This window comes from Erithacus rubecula (genome assembly GCF_903797595.1).
Source record: "Erithacus rubecula genome assembly, chromosome: 1".
Classification (NCBI taxonomy): domain Eukaryota; kingdom Metazoa; phylum Chordata; class Aves; order Passeriformes; family Muscicapidae; genus Erithacus; species Erithacus rubecula.
Window position 1 is genome coordinate 24,027,866 of NC_136658.1, and position 21,571 is coordinate 24,049,436.

Consider the following 21,571-nt stretch of genomic DNA (forward strand, 5'->3'; position numbering starts at 1 on the left):
GAGAGAACAGCAACAGCCAATATCCCACAGATTCCTATCATTGTGAAGATCTGTGATGAGTAAACTGAACACCAATATTTGAAAATTCCTTTCTATTTTATCTAAAACAGGTCTTGAAGATAGAATACAAGAAAATTAAAGAACTCTCCTGAGACAGTAGAAGAAAACTCATCAGGCAGTGGGGTGGGCTCCTTGCCACTGCTTAATACCTACAAGGCCCTATCAAGTTAACAGATTAAGTGATACAACTTCCAGGGCCAGGATGCATACAGGCAAGGAACACACTCCATTAAGCCGTAGCTGTGTAAACAGGTAAACAAGACGGTTCCAATATTACCAGAAAATACAGAACATGAATCAAGGGGGTAAAAGGGGATCACCTCCAACAAGCAATGTAGGGAAGAGGAAATGTGCAGAACAGAAATGGGATGCTCAACTAGCTAACTGTATGAATAAAGAGGAAAGACTCTGTCAACATCAGAATTAAGTTATATTCCTTTTCAGTCTGCAAAGCACAACTTTGGGGCACTGTAACATGAAACACTTCCCACTCAGGAACACATGTTCATTAGCTGACTCCCCTCAGTGCATTTTTTTTCCATGCTAGGAATGAGGAAAGCTGCTCATCCAGCAGCAGTCAAAAAAGGTGGACAGGGCTAGGATGAGCAATAGCCAGACATATAATGCTCAGCAGGCTTCTGGAAGGGAGTGATTTTCCTCTCTCCAGCAAGGAAAGCAGGATGGACAGCTTTCAGTTTCAGAAACCAATTAGGTAGAAACTGCTATCAAAGCAATAGAGAGGGCCCTACCCTAACTGGGTTGAGAAACACCAGGTGGTATTATCTCAATCGGTTTTGCCAGTTTCAACAGTCCCACTCATTCCTTCTTGCTGAAGGCGCCCAGGGTGCTCTTTTACAAGGCTCTTCCCACACACCTACCTGGACACCACACATAATTAAACTAAACTATCACCTAGACACCACTGCTAACTAAAAAGCACTCACTTTTATGTAGTGGCTTGTAGAATAGCTACTAAAAGCGCAGCAAACTCACAGACTTTATTCCTTCATGAGCCACTTTTAAAAAGCCATCAAGCTCTGTGTAAACAACACACAGTAATACAGGCTTACCAAGCTATTGTGCTTTCAGATTTTACAATACAGAAAAAAACAGTGAATCTAAGAAGAAAAGAAAAACTTCAACAAACCACAAGTCTGGCACCACTATAACATTCTCTTGTGGAGTCTAAAATGAATTACTACAAGATTGTCCTTTAGATTATGCAATCAAGAGTTTGTGGTGAACATCAGAATTAGCTAAAGCAAATAAAATTGCCTTCCTCACCCTCCAAGTTGACAAATCCTGCATAACCAATTACAGACCCATGACACTCACACATGAAGCAAAAAACTCTTCATGGCAAATGTTAGCAAAGACATTATTTACTGCAGACCATCAAGACAGCTGGCTACAGTTACAGTAAATACTGCTGTCTGCAAGGACTTGGTGTTACTTGAAACACGTATTTCCTGAAAGCTAAGAGGAAGGGGGAAAAAAAAAAAAGGTCATTCTACAGTCATTAGATGCAAATTCTCAAACTGCAAACTTTGAGACTTCTAATTTTTATACTAACATTTTTGGTCATGCGTTGCATGACTACCCTTTATATTTCAGGATTATTTTTGTCCCATTTGAGAAACAAGGTGCATTCATAAACAGTGCAAGAGCAACTAGGTGAAGAACAAAAGAAAACTTCAAGCTCCTGTCTCTTCTCATACTATTATGAGCAGGTTGATAGTATCAGCAAGTGGAAAACTGGAAGCTTAGCTCCCTCTTTTTGAGGGACAAGCTTAACACAAGGAATGCACACGCTTTTTTTTTTTTTGTCCAGGTAAAGCCTACAAACCCAGTAACACAGACCTACACAAAAAATACCCTATTTGAGGTCTATTTCAACGTAGAAATGCATATGGTTGAGTGATTTCACAACCACCAAAATATAAAAATAGAAATAAAAATAGTTAGATTTCAGAAGACAGATGTATGTTTTGAAAGAGATACATGAAGTCAACAGGATTCCTACTGTTGCAAAGATGTTAAAACCTTTTTAAATATCCCTGCAGCTTGCATGAGAAGTCATCTTTACCAACAGCTGCTTCCGCTTTGGCTGTTGAGAATCTCCCATCCTTCCATTCAAGGCTTCATTCAGTTACCAACTTCTGAGAACAAAGTATTGTAATTTCAATCTAAAAAACTGCAAAGAGATAAAAAATCCTCACTCACTCTTTCCTCCCCATATACCTTGGGAAGAAAAGCAATCACGGTACAGTTCTAGTTCTGCTTCTCTCAGGAAACACAAGGAACAATGAACCCTTCTCCAGTATTTTAATAATTCTTTTCTCGTCCCTTAGATCCATCCTTCCTACACAACTGTTGCAATGCTCAGCCAGGAGAAGCAATAGTTGCAAGAGACATCAGAGCAAGAGCGACTTCATAATTTGATTTCACCCCTCCTTACAAATAAGAGCAAAAAGGCAAGTCAGGTTTTGCTTCCAAAAGACCCACACCAAGTCAGAGTCATTAAAGATGTCCCATACACTCAAAAGATACCAATCCATCAATTTTCAGCTTCCTCACAAGGACTCTATCGTCCCAGCTTTAACTCAAACTGGCTCAGAACTGACTATATACATCAAAACTGGCTATATACATCAAAATGAAAGAGCCAACGCTAACTCTGTTCACCACACAAACACTCCACACTGGCAATACACAGATTGCTACATCGTGTCAGAAGATGTTACCAAGACTCTGCTAGGCAGAAAAAGAAAACCTTTTTTGACAACCTGGTCTTTTTCTCACTTAAAAAGCAGAGGGAAACAACAACAACCACAAAAAACCACACATGCAAAAAAAACAAAACAAACAGCCAAACAAAAAACGCCAAAAAACCCAGAAAAAAAAAAAAAACAAAAAAGCACCAAAACAAAAAAACAAAACAAACAAAAAACCTATCCAACTCCTCCCTCCCAAAGTTTACTTCCCAGGTTGCCTTACATGGCTGGATTAACTGAAAATAAAAACTACATGTCTCGTAGAATTCTTGAACGTGGTTCTCTTGCTTGTTCTGACATTTTTTCCAGACAGCAGAAGAACCAGGAGCACATGACTAGAGCAACTGGGAGGGTTATCACAAGTGCATGCGCTTTATGCTACGGCCTTTGTTTCTCCCTCAGTGTTTTACACTTGGGATTGAATCATATTTGCAAACTTGTTAGTCTGCATCAGTTAGCACCCTCTTCACCAGCAAGCATCTGTCTAGTTTTGATCTCAAATAACGGGAAAGCAGCATCAATGACCTTTCAAGAATCAAGCTGTAGAACCTGAGCAAGACAAATTTAGTTACTGAGTATGGCAGGTTGAGGTCACTCTTGGTTACACAGCCCCCTGCAGAAATACTCATCAACAACATCTGCTTTCCATTCCACAGGCACATAAAGTAAGCCTGTAAATTAAAATGGAGTCACCCACAGTTCGTACAGATCAACAATCCTTAATACTAATGCTGGACCTGATCAAACCTACGCTGTCATGCCGCTAATATGGGTTAACTGCACCCATGGTCTTTGGAGTGCTGCTGGCACACTAATCATTCAGATGCAAGGTGGACAGCCCCTGAGCCAAAAGCTCTCTTCAAGGCTTCAACCACAGTGGAAGACATTTCAGTGCAAAAAAACTATCAAAATTTCTCATATGTCAAAAAGCTCACAATCTCCCAGTGCTTTGGCATGAAACACACAAGACCCTGCGATGGATGCAGACATGCACCCAGAGAGCCATGTAAGGTGTGACTTTACACGAATATAAAATAGATAAATCGAATGGGAATGCATACTGAGCACTCCTGATCCCATAAAGATGTCATCTTTCACTCCCGTAAGAAAAAAGAAAATATCTCCAGAAACCACACTGCTCATGTGAACCTGGAAGAACAATTCAGTTCTTAATGTGAACAAATTCAAACCAGGATTAAAGAAATTCCATATGATACACATGTAACTGATCTAAGCAATTCAGAAATGGGCCTTTTTGTATCAGCACTGTACATTTGTTCAGGTTGAATTAATATTTTTAATTCACATAAACCAGCTAACCCCAACAGATAGAATATGAAGAATGGGCTCACACTAAGCATGATTTCTGACATGTCTGTGCAGAATCAAGCACAGGCTTCATTCTTAAAAATATTCTTCTGATCAGAAAATTGGAAAATTATTATCAAGCTTGACGTGACCCCATGGAGTAGTTATGTCAAAATAAGCATTTTCTTATACATTCTTCTGAGCATTTTATCACAGTCTGGAAGATATTAGAGACACCTTTTGCAAGCTCCCCTCCCCCCTCCTTTTTTTTTTTTTTTTTTTTTTTTTTTTATGGGCCGGACTAAAAGGTGCTCACACCCTGTCTACGGGTGCATGGAAAAACCTTCCATGCTCTCTCTCCTTCACAGCCAGGAGCGCTTAAAAAAAAAAACCTCAAAAATACACATCATGAACGTGAATGTCACGGTCATATCTGTGTGCCCGCAATTCGTTTCCTCCTTTCGGGGGGGGGGGAGGGAGGGGGGTAATGAAAAGGAAATACAGGCTACGGAGCTCCGAATCCGTTTCACAAAGGGGGAAAAAAATGGCTTTTTAATGAGCCAGAGGCCTCTGGCAACGACCAGGAGCTAAGGATGAACACAAAACCACCGGGATTTTCCGTCCAGCAGGCCCCGAACGGAGCGGCGGCGTGCGCCTATTCAAGGTTAATGGAGGGGGGAAGGGGAGAGAAAGGAGCTGCTGAGGCCGGGCTTCGTTCGCCCGCTCCCCTGGCACGCCTGGGCGAAGGGCGGGGCCTCCACGGCCCTCAACCCCCCACCCGATAGAGGTAGGATACTCACGGCTGGACTTTCATGCTGCCGAAAGCTGAGGGCTGCTGCACCGGTTTACAGCTCTCCGCGAAGGAGGGGTCCTGGGCCGCCCAGACATGTCGTCTCTCCCCGCTCTGCCCCAACGACGATCACCTCTCTCTCTTCCTGCCTCGCCCTCCGCCTCGCCCGGCGGGCCGCCTGCCGCTCCTTCGCTCGCTCAGCCTGCAGGAGACGGGTGGGACACGCCACATGAAAAGCCGGGACCCCCCCTTCCCCCCCCCCCGGGGAAGCCCCCTCCCCTCTCGGTCTCTATCGCCCGGCGGCTGCTTCTTCTTCTCCTGCCTCCTCCTGCTCCTCCTCACGCCGTCCGCTCCTCACACGACCATCCTTCCCGGCCGCGCCGCTGGGTCCGAGAGCCACCCCCCCCCCGCGCCGCTCCCGAGCGAGGGGGTTTCGCTGGGCCTCGCTGCCCCCACCGCGGGCGCCAGTCACATGGGGCGGAGGCTCGCGGCCCGGCTCCTTCGATCCGCCGCCGCGTTTCTGTCCTTTTATTTGCTTTATCTCTTTATTTTTCCTTTTCTTCTTTTTCTTCCCTCTCTTCCTTCCCCGCTCCCCGTTCCTCTCCTTCCCCCTCTCCTCTGAGGGAGGCGGCAGGCAAAGGGACTATTTTTTTTTCCCCGGCGGAGGAATCTCGGGGCTCCACCGAGAGGAGGCGAGTCGCAATAGGATCCTGTGGTGGCGGCGGGATTCGCGGCTCGCGGAGGGAGACGAGACGGCCTGGCGGCCTCGTTGCTCGCTGACGCTGCTACTCAGTGCGGCGATGAGGCGGCGTTGGCTCCGGCGGTGAGGCAGCTCATTGCGCCCGCACAGGCAGGCGGCGGCTCAGGCAGGGCACGCTGCACTGCGGGCGGCGGCTGGCGGAGATGGCACGGGCCATAACGGCGGTAGCTCCCCTACTTCTCCTCAGCCCGGCTTCAGAGCGCTGGCGGCGGTTGCCTGCTTTGCTGCTGCTTCCCCAGGTGCCCAAGGCACATAAAACTCGTCCGCCCAGCTGAAGTCTCCCGCCGGGCCCCCCTCCCCGTTCCTGCTGATCAGTCCCTTTGTCCTCGCTGCTCCCTCCGCTGCGTACCGAGCTCCCGCCGCTGCGCTCTGTGCGTGCGCCAAAGCTGCGCAGTCGCCCGTACCCGCCGCCGCCCCACGCTGCAGAGCAGCTGTAAGCGCCGTCTGTGAATACCCGGCCGAAGAACCTGGCGCGCCCGCGAGCCCCCTGCCCGAGACCGTTACGGAAACGCCCGAGCCTTCTCGGGGCCAATCCTGAGGCCGTTACAAGAATGCCTGTAACTGTCCGGAACCAATCACGGAACCATCGCGGGCGCGACCGATTCTTCCCGAACTGCAGCGGAGACCCAATCGGAGCACGCCGCCACCGCCCTAGCAGCGCGGACGGGCGGCCAATGGGAAGGAGGGCTCTCTTCCGGCCATCGCCGGGCTAACCCGAATGGAGCCGAGGAGAGAGAGCCAATCAGGGAGCGCGCTGCCTCCGTCATCCAGCCCTGGGACGTTTTCAAGCCGCAGCCCGAGGCGGAGAGCTGCCGCGGGCTGCGATTGGCTGGAGGCGATGAGGGCTGCCTGCAGAGGGCCAATCGCGAGGCGCGGGACCACGGGGCTCGCCTGCTCCCGACGGGCAAGGCCGTTCACCTCTGTAGAAGCGGGGAAGGGAAGCCCGCATGCGCAGCGCGACCGGGCACCGCCCTTCCGGCGCGCCCCCGCGGCCCTACCCCCCGTCAGCGGTGCTTGGGGCAGCGCGAAAGGAAACCCTAAATTGCGAAGTTTGTGCTTAAAACTTGTCAGGCATAGGGGTGTTTGCGGTTCTGCTTCATTGAGCCGTGAAATAAATGGCGCTGACGCAAACAGTGCTGTCATAGAATCACAGAATGCTTTGGGTTGGAACTGATCTTAAATACTCTTCAGTTCCCACCCCCCTGCCACGGGCAGGAACTAAACCAGGTTGCTCCAAGCCCATCCAGCCTGGCCTCAAATAATTCCAGGGTGGAGCCATCCACAACTCTACCGGGTAGCCTGGTCCAGTGTCTCACCACCCTCAGGGTAAACTGAATATCTAATCTCACCCTACCCTCTTTTCAGTTTGAATTCATTCCCTTTGTTTGGTCACGACCAAGTCTTGTAAATAGTCTGTCTCCAGCTTTCTGCGGGGAGACAGGAGGCAGGAACAGTCGTGGATGTGGTTCATGAAGCGATTGTGAACCCATTCTGCACAAACTGGGCCAAGCAGGGAAAAGAAGATCAAGACTCTCACAGAGTCCTCCCAATTCAGCTGTTAACAGCAAGGCTGCCTCACAGGAAACAGTTTGTATTGAGGCACTAAACGCCCTCATAGTTAGATCCCAGAGCCACCATAAATAGATTGAGCTTGGCCCTGGCCAGAGTTCCAGGCACTGTCCTGGAAGAACTTGTCCTTCTTCAGGGCTCTGGAGCATCCCTGGGGGCAGTGCCCATCAGCCCTGGCACAGCCAGCACTAGAGTGCTGCTGCCTGCTGTGACCTAAGTGAAATTACTCGGCAGACATCAGTAAAAAACTGAGCACTGCTTGCTTATGCCATTTAAAAAAAAAAAAAAAAAAAAAAAAAATCTTGCCAGAATCGTTTATACCACAAACAAAACAACTTGGACTAGCAGAAACATATTTGCCAGAGATTAGGAGCTGCTGTTTTCTTTTCAAGACATCAAAATATTGACAGATTTACTTTTTTTGCATACCTGTGCTGACACCATTGCTATGTGACCAAACTAAGACCTGGCCAAAGGCAGATAGTTTATCCTTTACAAGAGCTGTTTTCCAAAGCAAAAAACCAAACCCAGTCTCTCAAAATGGTCCTGTTCAGCACTTTGCTCGCCCCGGGGTGCTTAGCTTGCTGGAAGCCTTTTTTCCTGCCTGGTGAATGATGAATGGTTTTACCTATAACAAAGGCCATGGGACGTTTAAGCTTTGATCCTCCAGGATCTACCTGTGCAGCTCTGTACAGCTGGGAACCTGACAGGTGAAACCTAGCAAGGGCTGAAAGACACTAAAGTCACAGCATAGAAGTGATACTGCACCCAACCCAAGCCACCCTACGACATTCATTGTTCCAATCCCCCTCTGAGACACCACTGTGTCAAATAGTGAAAATTACATTTTCTCTCCTGCTTGGAAGAGCTGTTGTCAAAAATTAGGGTTACAGGTTGTGTTAGCTCTCTTAAAGAGCATTCTCACATAAAACAACAAAATATATATGCCACCAGGCAGTGGCCAGCTCTCTTCTACCTGAAACCTACCACCAGGCATTCCAGTCATTATTTTTTCTAGCTGTAGGATCAAAATGCTAACACAAATCACATTTTCTTATTTTTTGACAAAGTTCTTTCAAATTACTACATAAATGGGAGAACTGACTTCGGAGAGACAGCCAAGCTTTGTTTCTTAAAAAAGTTGGCAGTGTGAAAAACAGAAGATGGGGGAGGATGAGTTCTTTGCTTTTCAACATTTGCTGCCTGTCATGATAATAGTCAATAAAAATCTGACTGATACATAATTTATACTGATGGTGCCCATTTGAGAAATTTCCCTTAAAGTTTTGTAGTAAGTCTACAACCTGACAGTAAAAATGGGAAATCAACATCATATACTTACATAGAACAAGCTACTTCATGAAAAAAACTTAGTCTGGTATAGCCATATATAACTTTATCTGGTATAGCCATTTTCTAAAATCACCATTTCCTCTTCAATATCAAAGTAATCTATATCAAAACCACAACTTGGTTGCTAGTAATAACACTTTCTGAATACCAAGCCTATCCATCCATGGGGAAAGGCATAGTACAAAAAATCCCAGCTGCAGTATTTCATATTTGGCAATCCTGCACATATTTCCATGTCATAATTAAGCAACCAAATGTCCAAAACCTGTCCATTCAAGTTGTATCATCTTCTCATCCACCAGGAAACCACAAGTGTGTTTGAAAGGAAAATTGTGGTGTATATGAGGGGATGGAAAAGCATACAGCACCTCCAATTTCTGTTAGTCTTTTCAGATTCTTTCCTTAGCTAAAACTACTCTCAGAAAAACCCTAAACATACAATAAGGGCATCTATTAAGCTTTCATTCTCAATTTCAAAATGACTGACAATTAAAAACCATTGTGTGAGAGTCATAAGTGAGCTAGTTGGTTTTTTAGACTGAAAGATTCTCTTTTGACAACATTGCAAAGTCTATATTTATTTTTGGCCCCTTGGCTGATGAAATTTCTTCTCTTTAGAATCTGCAAATATAATGGAATTGACGTTTTAATGATGAGTTTTCACAAACTATTATAATTGAGGCATCTCAAGGCATCAATATTGTTCCAAATCTGGGGCCATGGGGCAGTTTTAACAACTGCTTTATCTCTGTAATGTGCTAGTGGCCAGGGAGATTGCCTGAATACCTGAAGTTCCAAATTACTGAGGTGTTATCTCTCTGAATGCCATAAGGTGGCAGTGAATTGGAAAACTGGTACAACTTCTGGGCAGAGCAAAGCTCTAAGGAGCCCAGGAGAAGAGTAGGGGAGGGTTTTGTTTGCTTGTTGTCTATTTGCATTGTATATATTAACATAAACTTCAATCATTCTAATCAGACACTGAATAGGCCTAGCTTCAACAGGAACCAGTGGACATGTTCCTACACAGGACCTCCTGCTTTTTTATTTCTCCATTGCTTCATTTCAAGTGATCAGCAGGAAGATTTTTGTTTGCTTACTTGCAGCTCTTGCTGGGTCATTCTACCAGAAGGCACGGTAAGAGGCCTATGTCTTACTAGTCTGATAAGGCTGCAATCATTCAAGGCTGTTTTGAACCTTGCTATGCTAGAGAATTTAAATTATATTAAAGGATCCACCACTCTTATATCTAACTCCTTAATATTGCCAGGGCAATTATCCAGAGAACAATTTAGTGAGACATTGTAATGGTCTGTCTCTTGTTTAATTGGCATGGACAAACTCAATAGTTATGGTTGAACTTTAACTTTTTTTTTTTTCCCCAGTGGAAAATCGGAGATTCTAACATTAACAAATCTATTGATTGCCCAGGCGTTAATGATTAAACAATAAATCCTGAAAATTTGTTTTGATTTTGTCTCAGAACAAAGCCCAAAGGAATCTATGTTTAGAACCTGCCAGTTGCATTCATGTTTTTGAGCAGGACACAAGTTTTTAATCCTGAGAACCCACTATTTTGCAATCACTTCCTGTCACAAAATGTGTCGTCACCAACCATTGCTTCAGAAGACACCTGATGTTTTGCTGATCTGGATGTGTGTGGGTGATCCTAGTCCTTGCAAGGCTCCAGGTAAGTTCCAAATTTGTAGTGGAGGTGAATGAGCAGAGACACCAAATACAGGTTAATGGCAATATTGCAACGTAGAAAATGTCAGTGACTCAGTATACAGGCAGATGCCTCCTTCTGTGGAATTAAGTTCTCCCGCTGATGTTCTGCACAAGTTGAAAGTTTGTTTTATCCATTGGCTCTTGAAAAAAACAATAGGCTTCCCATCATGCCAGGAGAACATCTTGTTCAGCTGGACAGTTGCCTTTGCCCCAGAATTTGTCTGACCACACTGTCTTCATAGGTAACCCTGGAAAACAATGGTGCCCAGAGTCAGAGAAGCTCTATCAGTCTAATGAGCTTTGACAAGTCTTCCGGATTCTTGCTTTCAGGAAAGCAACATCTATGACCATTTCCTCAGGAATATGAAAGGGTTAAAATCTAGAAAAAATATTGGTGTCTTCTGTGAGTATCATCTCACTCACATTATATTCAGTCAAGCAGCCCAAGGCTAACATCTCTTTGCTCTCTCTGTACTACAGTTTTGGTGGAAGGCCCCATGAATGTCCCATGCTCGCAATTTCCCTGGTCCCCTAATTACTTCCAAACTGGCTGTTAAGAACACTTTTGAAGCAAAGAGGGTTAAAGCCACCCTGATTCCTGAAGCCTTCAGTTCTTTGAGAAAATTCAGGAAGGATAGACAGCCTTAACTACAGCCCCAGGATTAGGACTACTCTGATAGATGTATGGAAGAGGCATGTGCAGCAGAGAAGAGACAGGCTGTCTTTCCAAGTCATCACAGTGACCTAGAAGTTGTACAGCGAGCCAGGCACAACAGCCAACAAAAGAGATTTTTTTTCCACTTCCTCCTTCAGACAGCTGAAGAATATTGCACCAGGATGATGAGTTTTATTGTGCCTTCTCACAAATGCAGGAAGAGGATTCGCTAGTTCCTATTGAAATAGTTTTTGGAAAGAAAGGATTGCAGATGGTGCAAAGTGCCAACAGGAGAAAAGGCTGTTGAGAATAGATGTTTGCATCATCAAAGAAACAGAGAAAGCAGCAATAGGCCTGGTGAAGCCTGCCTGGGATGCTGTCCTTGCTGGAAGAGCTCTCTGCAGAACAAAATTACTGTCCTTAACTGCAGTGGAATACTCATCCAGCTCCTGCTGCTGCAGCTGTTTTTACCCTGGCTGAAAATAACTGCATGGGTACAGGTCTCCCCAGGACAGTTAGCACTACAAGGGAGAAAGAGGACAATAGTGCTTGGTGGGTTAGAGCCATTCTTGATATCCACAAGGCAAACTGTGCTATAGTACATCTGCAGATAGAAATAATTGCTCTGCAGTAGACAACACAAAGCAAAATGTTTAAACAGAGCCACCAAACCTTGGTGATACATCATCTACATCAGTGACCTTGCACTGTTGTATGTCTCGTCTATGAACTGGGGTCTCCAGTTTGCAGAGAATCAAAAGTGGTGATTCTCTTCAGAACCTGGGAGAAAATGCACAGCTGTTTACAAAGTAGCCAAAAATGTAACCATCTTTTCATTTAATTAATGGAGATTTTGCCAAGCACTCTAATTGATTTAATGATCCCTTTCCCCGGCTGCTCACTAATCACCATGGCACACTACTTCCTTCATCTTTGGCTGGCAAATGGTTACTAATTGTTGCTGCATCTTGCATTGCACATCTGGTGTTGACAGCTGTCCTTGCCCTGAGATGGAGAGATAGCTGTCTCTTAAATCTCTAAAACATCTGGGAAAATATGGCATTGAAACTGAGCTATCAAATACAAAAAGTTAGCAAATATGTGGACATGCTAGTGTGTCTGCAAACACAAAACTTAAAAGTATGCACAGGAATCAGAGCAGAGAAGACTCTCTGCTGTGTCTTTAAAACACAAGTCCTGGGTATTTCCCATAAAACATGACTCTTTCCCCTAATTCCCTGTAGACTGCTTGACATCATAAAAATTTTTAAACTCTGCACACTAACTAATTTGATCAGGCTAACAACCCATGTTGCTTTTGCTTCCGCCTATTAGACATAATTCAAAAGCCTCTCTAAAAGGCAAGATTCAGGATCAGGCAGGAAGATCTAACTGTCTGGAAACAAGAAACCAGTAGCGTGAAAGCACCAAAAAGGCCTAGAAATCAATTGCATTCCTTAAAAAAAAAAAAGCCAAACCAATCTTTTCCAGAATCTTTTTTCCTCCTGAACATTTTGTGACTGTGATTGTTACAAGGAACCTACTTTTTTCCTCTCTCTGTTTATTTTGTGTATTTAGCAGCACTGAGTGTACAATCCATTGTTTTGCTAATGGTCAGCAAAGCTTATCTCCTGATCGACCCCAGCTGCTATTGCTCACATGCTGTTCTGCAAGACTTGAATGAGCTCTCCTCTCAGACCCTGCAGAGGCTGTAAGCCAGCAGCATGAGCAAGGCTGGACTCAACAGGCAACAATGCATGCAATGCAGGCATGTAGGGACACAGAAAGGAAGTGGGTGAGCTTAAACCAAGTTAGCATGATTGGAGCAGGAGACACTACAAATGACCCCTAAGAAAAGAGTTTGCAAGCAGAAAAGGCCTGGTGGAATTGATAATCCCTTTTTATGAAAGTCATTTCAGGACATCTGACTTAAGGGAAGTGCCATATTTATATATTTTTAATTGGACTGGATTTAAGCCATATCAAACTGATGATGCCTTTCTGAGTTCAAAAGGATATTCTCTTTGTCTCACAGCACAGGAACAAGGGCACAATGCAATTAACAGGAAAGGTGGCACTTTCAGAAGAAGTAGAAGGGATGTTTTTAAATTAAGAAGCTACTGTATATTTCAGGCACTTAAAGTAGAAGTTTGTTATAGTGAAGGTGAGACACTTCTCCAGGAGATTATTCTAATTCTCAAGTGTGGTTGCTTTTAAACTGTCACCAGAAGAGCCTGTATTTTATCTACAGTCATGGAAGGATTCTAGAAAGGCCTGGCTGGTAAGTGGCCTCTGGAGTAAGAAGCCTCCCACGAGGTGACAGGAAGAGAGTTACATTTCTAACTGGACTCTGAAAGTCACTGATGCAGGATGTCATTGATGGGCAAGAACCTGGATAATACTGATACCTTTCTTTGGTAAAGAGTGCTGCTTGGAAGCATGCTGTTTGAATTCAAATCACTCTCTAAGTGTGGATGTATGGGAATATTTATAAAATGCTCTGAAACATCTTGCTCTGGCCACAATAAGGATCAAGATCTTAAACTAGAAACCAAGGGTTGAGCTATTTAATCATCTCATCAAAGCTTAAGAGTGGTTCATCCTGACAAGAAGAAAATCAAGCAAGGGAGGCAAGAGGCATGTGTGGTGAGAAAGAGGTCATGACTAAACTCTAACATAAAAAGAAATGCAGAAAAGGTGGAGGCAGGGGTAGGTAGCACAGGAGGAAGCCTTACTGGTGACAGTGTCCTTCAGCAATCCCAGGCACCTGAGCAAGGGGGCCAAAAGTGCTGAGGAAACTGGGTAATGTAATTGAAAGGCCACCCTTTGAAAGATCACACTGATCAGGAGAGGTTCCTGCGGCCTGGAAGAAAGCCAAAAGCCACTCCTATTTTCAACAAGGATAAGAAGGAGCATCTGGGAAATTGAAGTCTAGTCAGCCTCACCTCAACCCCTAAAAGAAAACGGAGCAAAAAATCATAGGAACCATTTCCATACACATGAAGAACCAAGAGGTTATCAAATGAGGTCAGCATGGGCTTACAAAGGGGAAATCAGACCTAACCAACCTGACAGCCTTCCACAGCATGAGCAGTGTTGGTGAATGACAGGAGAGAAATGATGTTGTCTGTGTTGACTTTAATAAGGCTTTTGACGCTGTCTCCCCTAACATCCCCATAGACAAAGTATGAGTTACTGTTATGGGTTGATGTTTAGACTGGCTCCTCTCCTTGCTTCCCCCATGCAGCTGCCGGCCCCTCCCTCAGGCTGTTTTATCTAGGCTGGTGTTTTCCGGCTGGCTGCTGCTGCGCTTCGGTTCTTGGGCTGTCTTGCTCACTCTGTCGTTGCTCAGCTGCCCCACCCCCCCCCCGGCTGCTTTGGCCACTTTTCCCCTTTCCCCCCAGCTGTTTTGGCTGCGCCCCTGCTTTGGCTTGTCTTGGGCTCGCTTTTGCTTGTCTTGGGCTTGCTTTGGCCTGTTCCCAGGTGCCCCTCCCCCTCTCTCCCTTCTCCCCGTTCCAGGGATTTGCACCGACTGGAGGACGAGGATCTGGACTTCGGGAACCACTGCTGGAGGTCGGCTCGGAAGGCTCTGCCGCCCTCCCCGGCGAGGACCGGCTGGGTTCGTCTCATCTGGGTCTGTGCTGGGAAGTGTTTCTTTTGTATTTTTGTTAATAAAAAAAGTTTTTTCCATTTTCCCCTGAAGAACAATTCTTTCCGAGCTTGGTGAAGGAAGGAATTGTAAAAAAAAAAGGGGGGGGGGGGGCCTTTGGAGCTCTTTTTCCCCAAATTTGTCCTAAACTTGGACAGTTATCTAAGTGGGCAGTGTGGTGGATCAAAAAATGACTGAATGGATGGACCCAGAGTGTTGTGGTCAGTGGCACAAAGTCCAGCTAGAGGCCGGTCACTGGAGGTATATTCTGTTACCAGGTCTTTACTTTTTGACATCATCATTAATGAGCTGGATGATACAACAAAGTATATCTTTGGCAAATTTACATATTACACAAATCTGGGAGGAGCTGAAGCACCAGATCATTTGCTGCCACCCAGAGCAACCTGGAGAGGCTGGGAAATTGATCGGAGAGTGATCACATGAAGATCAACAAAGGGCAATGCAAAGTTCTGCACCTGGGAAAGATTAACCCCATGTACCTGTGTAGGCTGGGGAATCTACTGGAGGACATCTAGCTGGCCATGAGCCACAGTGTTTCCTCACAGCAAGGACAGACAGTAACATCCTAAGTTGCATTAGGAAAAGCATTGTCACATTAGATGAAGACAAGTGATCTGTTCCCTGTACTCAACACTAGTGAAGCCACACATGGAGTCCTGTGCTCAGTTCTGGCCTCTTCAGTACAAGAAAGACCGGGACTTACCGGAAGGACTCCAGCGAGGGGCACAGAGATCATTAGCAGACTGAAACACATCTTGTGAGAGAGGACAGAGAACTAGGAATGTTCATCATATTGATTCCAGAGAACAAAAGGCATAGGAGGAATCTCATCAATATGTATAAATATCTAGTGGGAGGGAATGAAGAAGAGGGAGATAGATGCCTGCTAACAGGACAAGAAGCAACAGACATTATTTAAAACATGAAACTCCACCTGAACACCAGAAAACATATTTTTACTCTGCAGGTCATCAAAGACCTGGAGAAGTCATCGACTCTCATATTTACTGTGTATCCAATTCTTTACTGAGAGGCACTGAAAGAGGTTGCCCAGAGAAGCTGTGAAGGAAGTGTTTAAGGCCGGGTTGTATGGGGCATTGAGCATGTTGGTCTAGTGGGAGGTGTCCCTGCCACAGCAGGGGGGTTGTAACAAGCTGATCTTTAAGGTTCCTTCCAACTCAAACCATTCAATGATTCCATTTATGGAAATATACAAAACCTGACTGGACCCTGTCCTGAATAACCAGGGGTAGCTGACCCACCTTGAATAAGAGGGGGTTGAACTCGATGATCTCCAGAGGTCACTTCCATCCTCCACATTTCTGTGATGATCCTGTAAGCCACTACAGTAGTTCCTGGTGTCCTATATGCTCTTGGGTTTTGTGCATTTTGCTGATCTTTCCTTGAGGTAATTAACTATTGATGCAATTAATTGCACTGAATGCATGTACCTCTGAGGATGAGGTAGTTGTGGAGAAACCTGAACTTAACACAACAGTCTGAAGAATTGTCCATTAAAAAACCCAGAGGATCTGGGAATCATATTCATGATTGTGAGGTTCCATATAAATGCTTTCAGAAGAGTAAGGAAGGTCCAGGGATATGGAAGCTGATGAAGTGCGCACAGGGCAGGGTCAGATGAGAAGTGGAAGAAGAGTGACATATGACATTCAGCACTGAGGCACACAAGAACTTCAGTTTTATTTCCTGGTCTGTGAGAACCAATGCCGCAAGGTCTGGGCAGTCTGGGTGGTGGTAGTAAAATTAAAGCCCTAAGACTACATTGAAACAGGGCACCAAGCATGGACAAATAAATCAGAGTTAGTATTTTCAAACTGTGCACCCAGAAAATGGAGAAAACATAATTAATGACTGCCTGGAAGAAGTTGGATTTGCATGACCACCCAGGAACTCCGAAGCACAGACAGTTCTCCAGGGCAGCAGTCCACAAGCTGAACCATGAGCATGTTCTTTCTCCAGCTGTGTTCCTAGTCTGCTTCACAGCATAGTCCCAGTAAATTTTATGCACTAAGGCAGATTGCCGTTAAGAAAAAAAAAAAAAAGTGATCCAGTAATTAATATCTGTCTCACAGAAGATTAGAGAAACATTTGTCAAGAATGGTCTAGAAATAATTGTTCCAGCCTTGGGACTGCAGTCCTCAGATGGGTCCTTAAGGTTCCTTCCAGGCCTCTTTTCCACAAAGTCATACATGCCAAAATGAAGCCAAATTAGGTTTGTGCAAATTGTTTTAATTCCAGTTTTCTGTAACTTCTGAATGCTTGATTTCAGAGACATTTTGGCACAGACTACAGTGTCCTGCTTTTTATGATCCTGGTCAGTTTATTTTAAAGCCAACCCAGCTAGCAAGGTTACCATGATATGCACATCTACCCCTTGTAAGAGCCCCCTGACAAAGACCTCTTCCAGGGACTGGCAGAGAAAACCAAGGTGATCTCTCCAACTAACAAAGGTTAGGGTGGCAGTGGGAGGGGAAGCACCAGAAACTTGCCTTTCAGATTCACATGCTGGGAGCAGATGAGTTGAAAATCTAAGGATAATTTGGCTCCATCCCAAACTCTGGAGAGCAATATGTACCACCAGGGGCATTTTGCTTCTTGACATCCATGTTCTCTCCAATCCTATTATTTTTTCAGACCCTTGGAAGCAAACAGCTCCGTTGCTACCTCCTCTGCTCCCTGTCCCACCACTGTCAAGTTAGGATCTTTCCTCTCTCCACTCTTGCCTCCAATAATTGCATCCCACATAAAGTCATGCCCACACCCTACCTCTTTCCAGTCACCTGGCTTGTCCTGCCATCACATTTTTTTCCCTTCTGCTCTTTTCTCTACTTCCTCACCTTTTCTGTCCAACAGCTGCTCCCATACCCTTAATCCTTGGTGGCTTAATCCTTCTCTCTGTCCTCATTGCTTTTCATTGTTGATTCAGAAAATCAGCCTACCCACCTTCCTGCCTCTGCCCCAGACATACCATATTCTTCAAATAGATTTACCTCTTTCCTCCCATATCTGGCTTTTATAACCACTTCTCCTGCCATGTTGCTTCACAGCCAGTGTGGTAGTCATCACTTAATGAGATAAATCCCACTTTGCTCTCAGCTCAGTGCAACTTCCCAGTACAACATCTGGCAGGTCTGGTGGGCTTGGCCTCCACCTGTGCACAGGCCAGGTGATGAGGGCTCCAGCAGCTACAAGGACACAGAACATACTCAGCCAGGACTTCCCAGGGATGATTTGGGGATGGCTTTTTGTCCAGTAAGTGCTAATAAGCCTCCACAGACCTATACGGTCTATGATTTTTCAAAGTCTTCAAGTGTGGTCCTGTTTGGATAGCTTTTGTCAAGACCCATAAAAACTAGATTTCCAATTTGTATGGTGTGAGGAAGTGTCTCAGACAAAAAACTAAGACGTGCTTGAAATGGGACAAATGCATATTTTAGCATTCTTCTTGGAAATGTCCTGAATCACTTTCATTTTAACTTTTTATCACTCTGAAAATTATAAGCAAATGAATCCAAGATATTTTTATAGGAAATGCTGTGCAGCCTTAATATGCAGAGGATATTATGCTCCTATGCATAAGAATGTTAATTGTTAGATAATGCAATCATAAAGTATTTCACTTTTTTTCACCTTTGTTTTTCTCATTTCCATTCTCACCAATTATAAAAATCTGCTAATCACTGCATACTCCAGGCCTGTAATACTTTACTCTTCATTGGAGACCTTTTTGTTGCAGGACAAACTCCTTGTTATCTGGAACATCCCCTGAATTAATTTATTCCATTGGTGACTACTGAGTCACAAAAATAGTGGTATTATACTGAGGACTTAAGTTACAGGCAGTGTTAAACTGCTTGAGCAGTTGAATTAGTCTGAACAACATCCTTTTCAGCACAGTGTCATGAACTTTCCTCTAGACTGATCACTTTTTTTTCCCCAAAGATGATATTCAGAATTATTAAAGGGGTGTTTCTGTTATCCTGGGCTTGGGCATGCTTGCTGAGCTGCTGAAAAAACCCCACAAGGTTTATGTCAAAATCGGACATCACTGTGCTCTTTCACAGACAAAGACATAAGCAGAACAGCTTTTGCTGCTTGAATGGCATAAGCAAATAAATTTCTCAAATCTGTTTTGGTCAGCCCAGCATTTCTTTTATATTCTATAGATAGGTTGCAAACTTGCAAATCCAAGGAGGCAGTGGAAATTTCCCCGTGAGGAAAGTGTGTCTCTCAGCGCTTCCAGGCATGTTGCGGCAGAACAAAGCTGTGACCCATTATTTCATCTGCCACCCTAAGGGTAGGAAGATCTTTAGAAGTCAATGTCTCATTTGTGACTGTGCATTAGAACAGCCTACACTGGTCACAAAGAGAAATTATTTTACAGTAATCCCGTAAAAAGAGAGACAGAATATCTGTAGCTCAGCTGTTGGCTGCACAGGGCTTTTCACCGATCGTGAAATCTGATGAATGTTGTTGGAAACCATATTGTTCCTAGATTTCCAACTATACCGGAAGGTAGGTGGTCAGTGCAAAACCTATCCTACCTGCTGCTGCAAGATTAATGTTGTCAGGATCAGGGGTAGGATCACCCAATTCTACAAAATAAATAGGCCCCTGCCATGTCCAGCACAGAGGTGTCATCTCTCCTTGTAGGAGTGTGGCAGCCCTGCAGCCCAGGGTCTGACTGTATTGCAGGGAACTCATTTTTCCAAGTGGAAAGCTGCAAGATAATTTTTTTATTTAACTGCTTTACCAGACATACCTCATATGCTTGTGGGGTTGTTTCTAATGCTGTCATTAGCTAGAAAATCTTTGCTTCATGGTAGAAATTGCATACTTGCTGATGGGGAGCAGGGTTCTTTTCTATTTCAAATTGATGATTGTCAAAGTCTAATTTTTCTAGATGGTGGGATGATCCTGAGAAAAATGTTTTTCCTCTGTGTAAAGACACAAATATATACATGAACATGCACAGAAGTATTATTCAATTTACTAAAACCAGCTCTTGTGAACAAACCACCCACATATAGCAACTACTCAACAGCAAAAACATTGGTCTCCCCTATTAATAATCCAGACTGTTGTCTGAACTCCTTCTCCATCTTCTCTGGCCTCTCACTCACTTTTTCAAGAGGACATTTGGGATTTTCACTGCCCTCCAAAAGCTGCTGTTTTAGGAAGTTAAAAAGAACCCACCTGAGAGCATCAGCTCTTGTTTTCCTGTTCTTTCATGGGTCCTACTGGTCACTCAGGCCTTGCTGGTGAAACACTCGGAGCCAGTTTTGCAAACATATAGTGAAGAAACCTTGATGCAGCTCAGGGAAGTGGAACTTGAATGCCAGGTGCCAGTGAGAGGCAGAAAAGACCGTGGTTTTTCTCTCTGAGATGAGCATAAGATTCAGTAGAAGAGACAAGGCTGTTGACTCCCAAGTTTCCTCCTTGAGTAAATTTGACACCATGTCATCATTGGATACACTTTTTGTTGTTGGGTTTGTCTGCTTTAAAGATTTAACTCAGATGCCCTCAGGCAGCTGTGGCTGAAGGCAGTGGGTGGTGGGAGCTTTTTTCCTTGAGAAGGCAGTGAGTATTTAGCCCAAAGGTGTTGTACTGAGACACAGCAGGTATCCAGTAATGCTGGGCTTCCAGGGATGGGAGAGCCTGGCTCCCCCACTGACTGCAGCACACTCCTATCAGTTATCTGCAGAACTAGGAAAAAGATCTTACCATTGGAAGGTTGTAAGGAATGGACTGCAGAAGCAGAAGAGCTCCAAATGTGATTTTGTTAGTGGAATGAGAAATGCTGTAATAGCAAGGAAGTTAAATTATACTTGCCAAAGTGTAGCTCACCATCAATGTAAGATTTGCCTACCAGAGGAAAGGAAGTCTTTAACCACCACCTCTGTTTGAGGGACTTTGAAAAATACCCAACCAAAACCCAGCTGTTTTCAAACAAGAGTTTGCTGTAATCATGTACAGTGTATCCCACTGTTCATGGATCTGCCTAGCACTGCTGCAAATTCAAGGTGTGATTGCATCAGCTGATATTTTTCCTGCCATTCTCTTTGGTTTGAAATATCATCTGATTCATTTGTGTTACATAGGAGAGACAATTGCCTGGAAACCAGTGCACAAATCCAGAAGGGTGCCTTGCTCATTACATTCACCTTTTCCAATGAAATATCTGTGGACACTGCTGAAGGCCTAGGCAAAATCTGCCAGGCCTTTTTCTCAGGTTCTGAGTCTTTTTCTCAGGCCAGGAAAACTTTCCCAGCTCCAGCCAGGATTTTTCCCATGCTTCTCTATTGTAAACGTAAGACAAAGAATCATAACAGATAAACACCTGCTAGATCCATAGAAAAGCCAGGGAAGTGTCTCTTTCTCTGTCCAATGAACTGTCTGTATTTTGTTTTTCACGAAGTACCTTATTTAAAGCCATGGCTTCCTTCAATAAAATGCTCTTTCTTGCTCTTTCTTGCACCAAGCAAGAGAGTGTCTTGTTGCTGTTTTTTCTCCACCGCTCTGTAACCTTCCTACAGCAACAAATATCCATATTGTTCCTATGCTGGATCATGTCATCAGAATACTGCAGAAGGGTGTGCTTTCATTTTCCCCTTCTGTGAACCCCTTGAGAGGTACCAGTGACTTTCTAAGGAACTCAGGTCCTTATGGATTTTATAAGCCATGGGAAACCTCCAAGAAATAAAAGCTCTTTATGGTTTCTGCAGTCACTAGGCATGGATACATCTCTCAGCAATTGCAGGAGGTGTGTTTCCTGTGCAGAAAGGAAGCAGGGATGGGCAGCCCTTCTGTGAGATTATTAACATACTGATGGTAAATCTAGGACCCAATGGGTGCTGGGAACCCCAGGGCCATTGCAGACTTG

The 21,571-nt window shown here is 44.6% G+C and overlaps 1 protein-coding gene across 1 annotated transcript in view; it reads right to left on the bottom strand.

The window, feature by feature from the left end:
* Positions 1 to 5,030, bottom strand: part of GSK3B (glycogen synthase kinase 3 beta) — a gene marked incomplete at its 5' end in the record, with an annotated part of 140,203 nt that extends 135,173 nt beyond the window's left edge. The window contains 3 exon segments of the mRNA XM_079305775.1: positions 4,943 to 4,946; positions 4,948 to 5,009; positions 5,012 to 5,030. Coding sequence (XP_079161901.1) covers positions 4,943 to 4,946; positions 4,948 to 5,009; positions 5,012 to 5,030 — 85 coding nt within the window.
* Between the last annotated feature and the right edge of the window lie 16,541 nt (positions 5,031 to 21,571).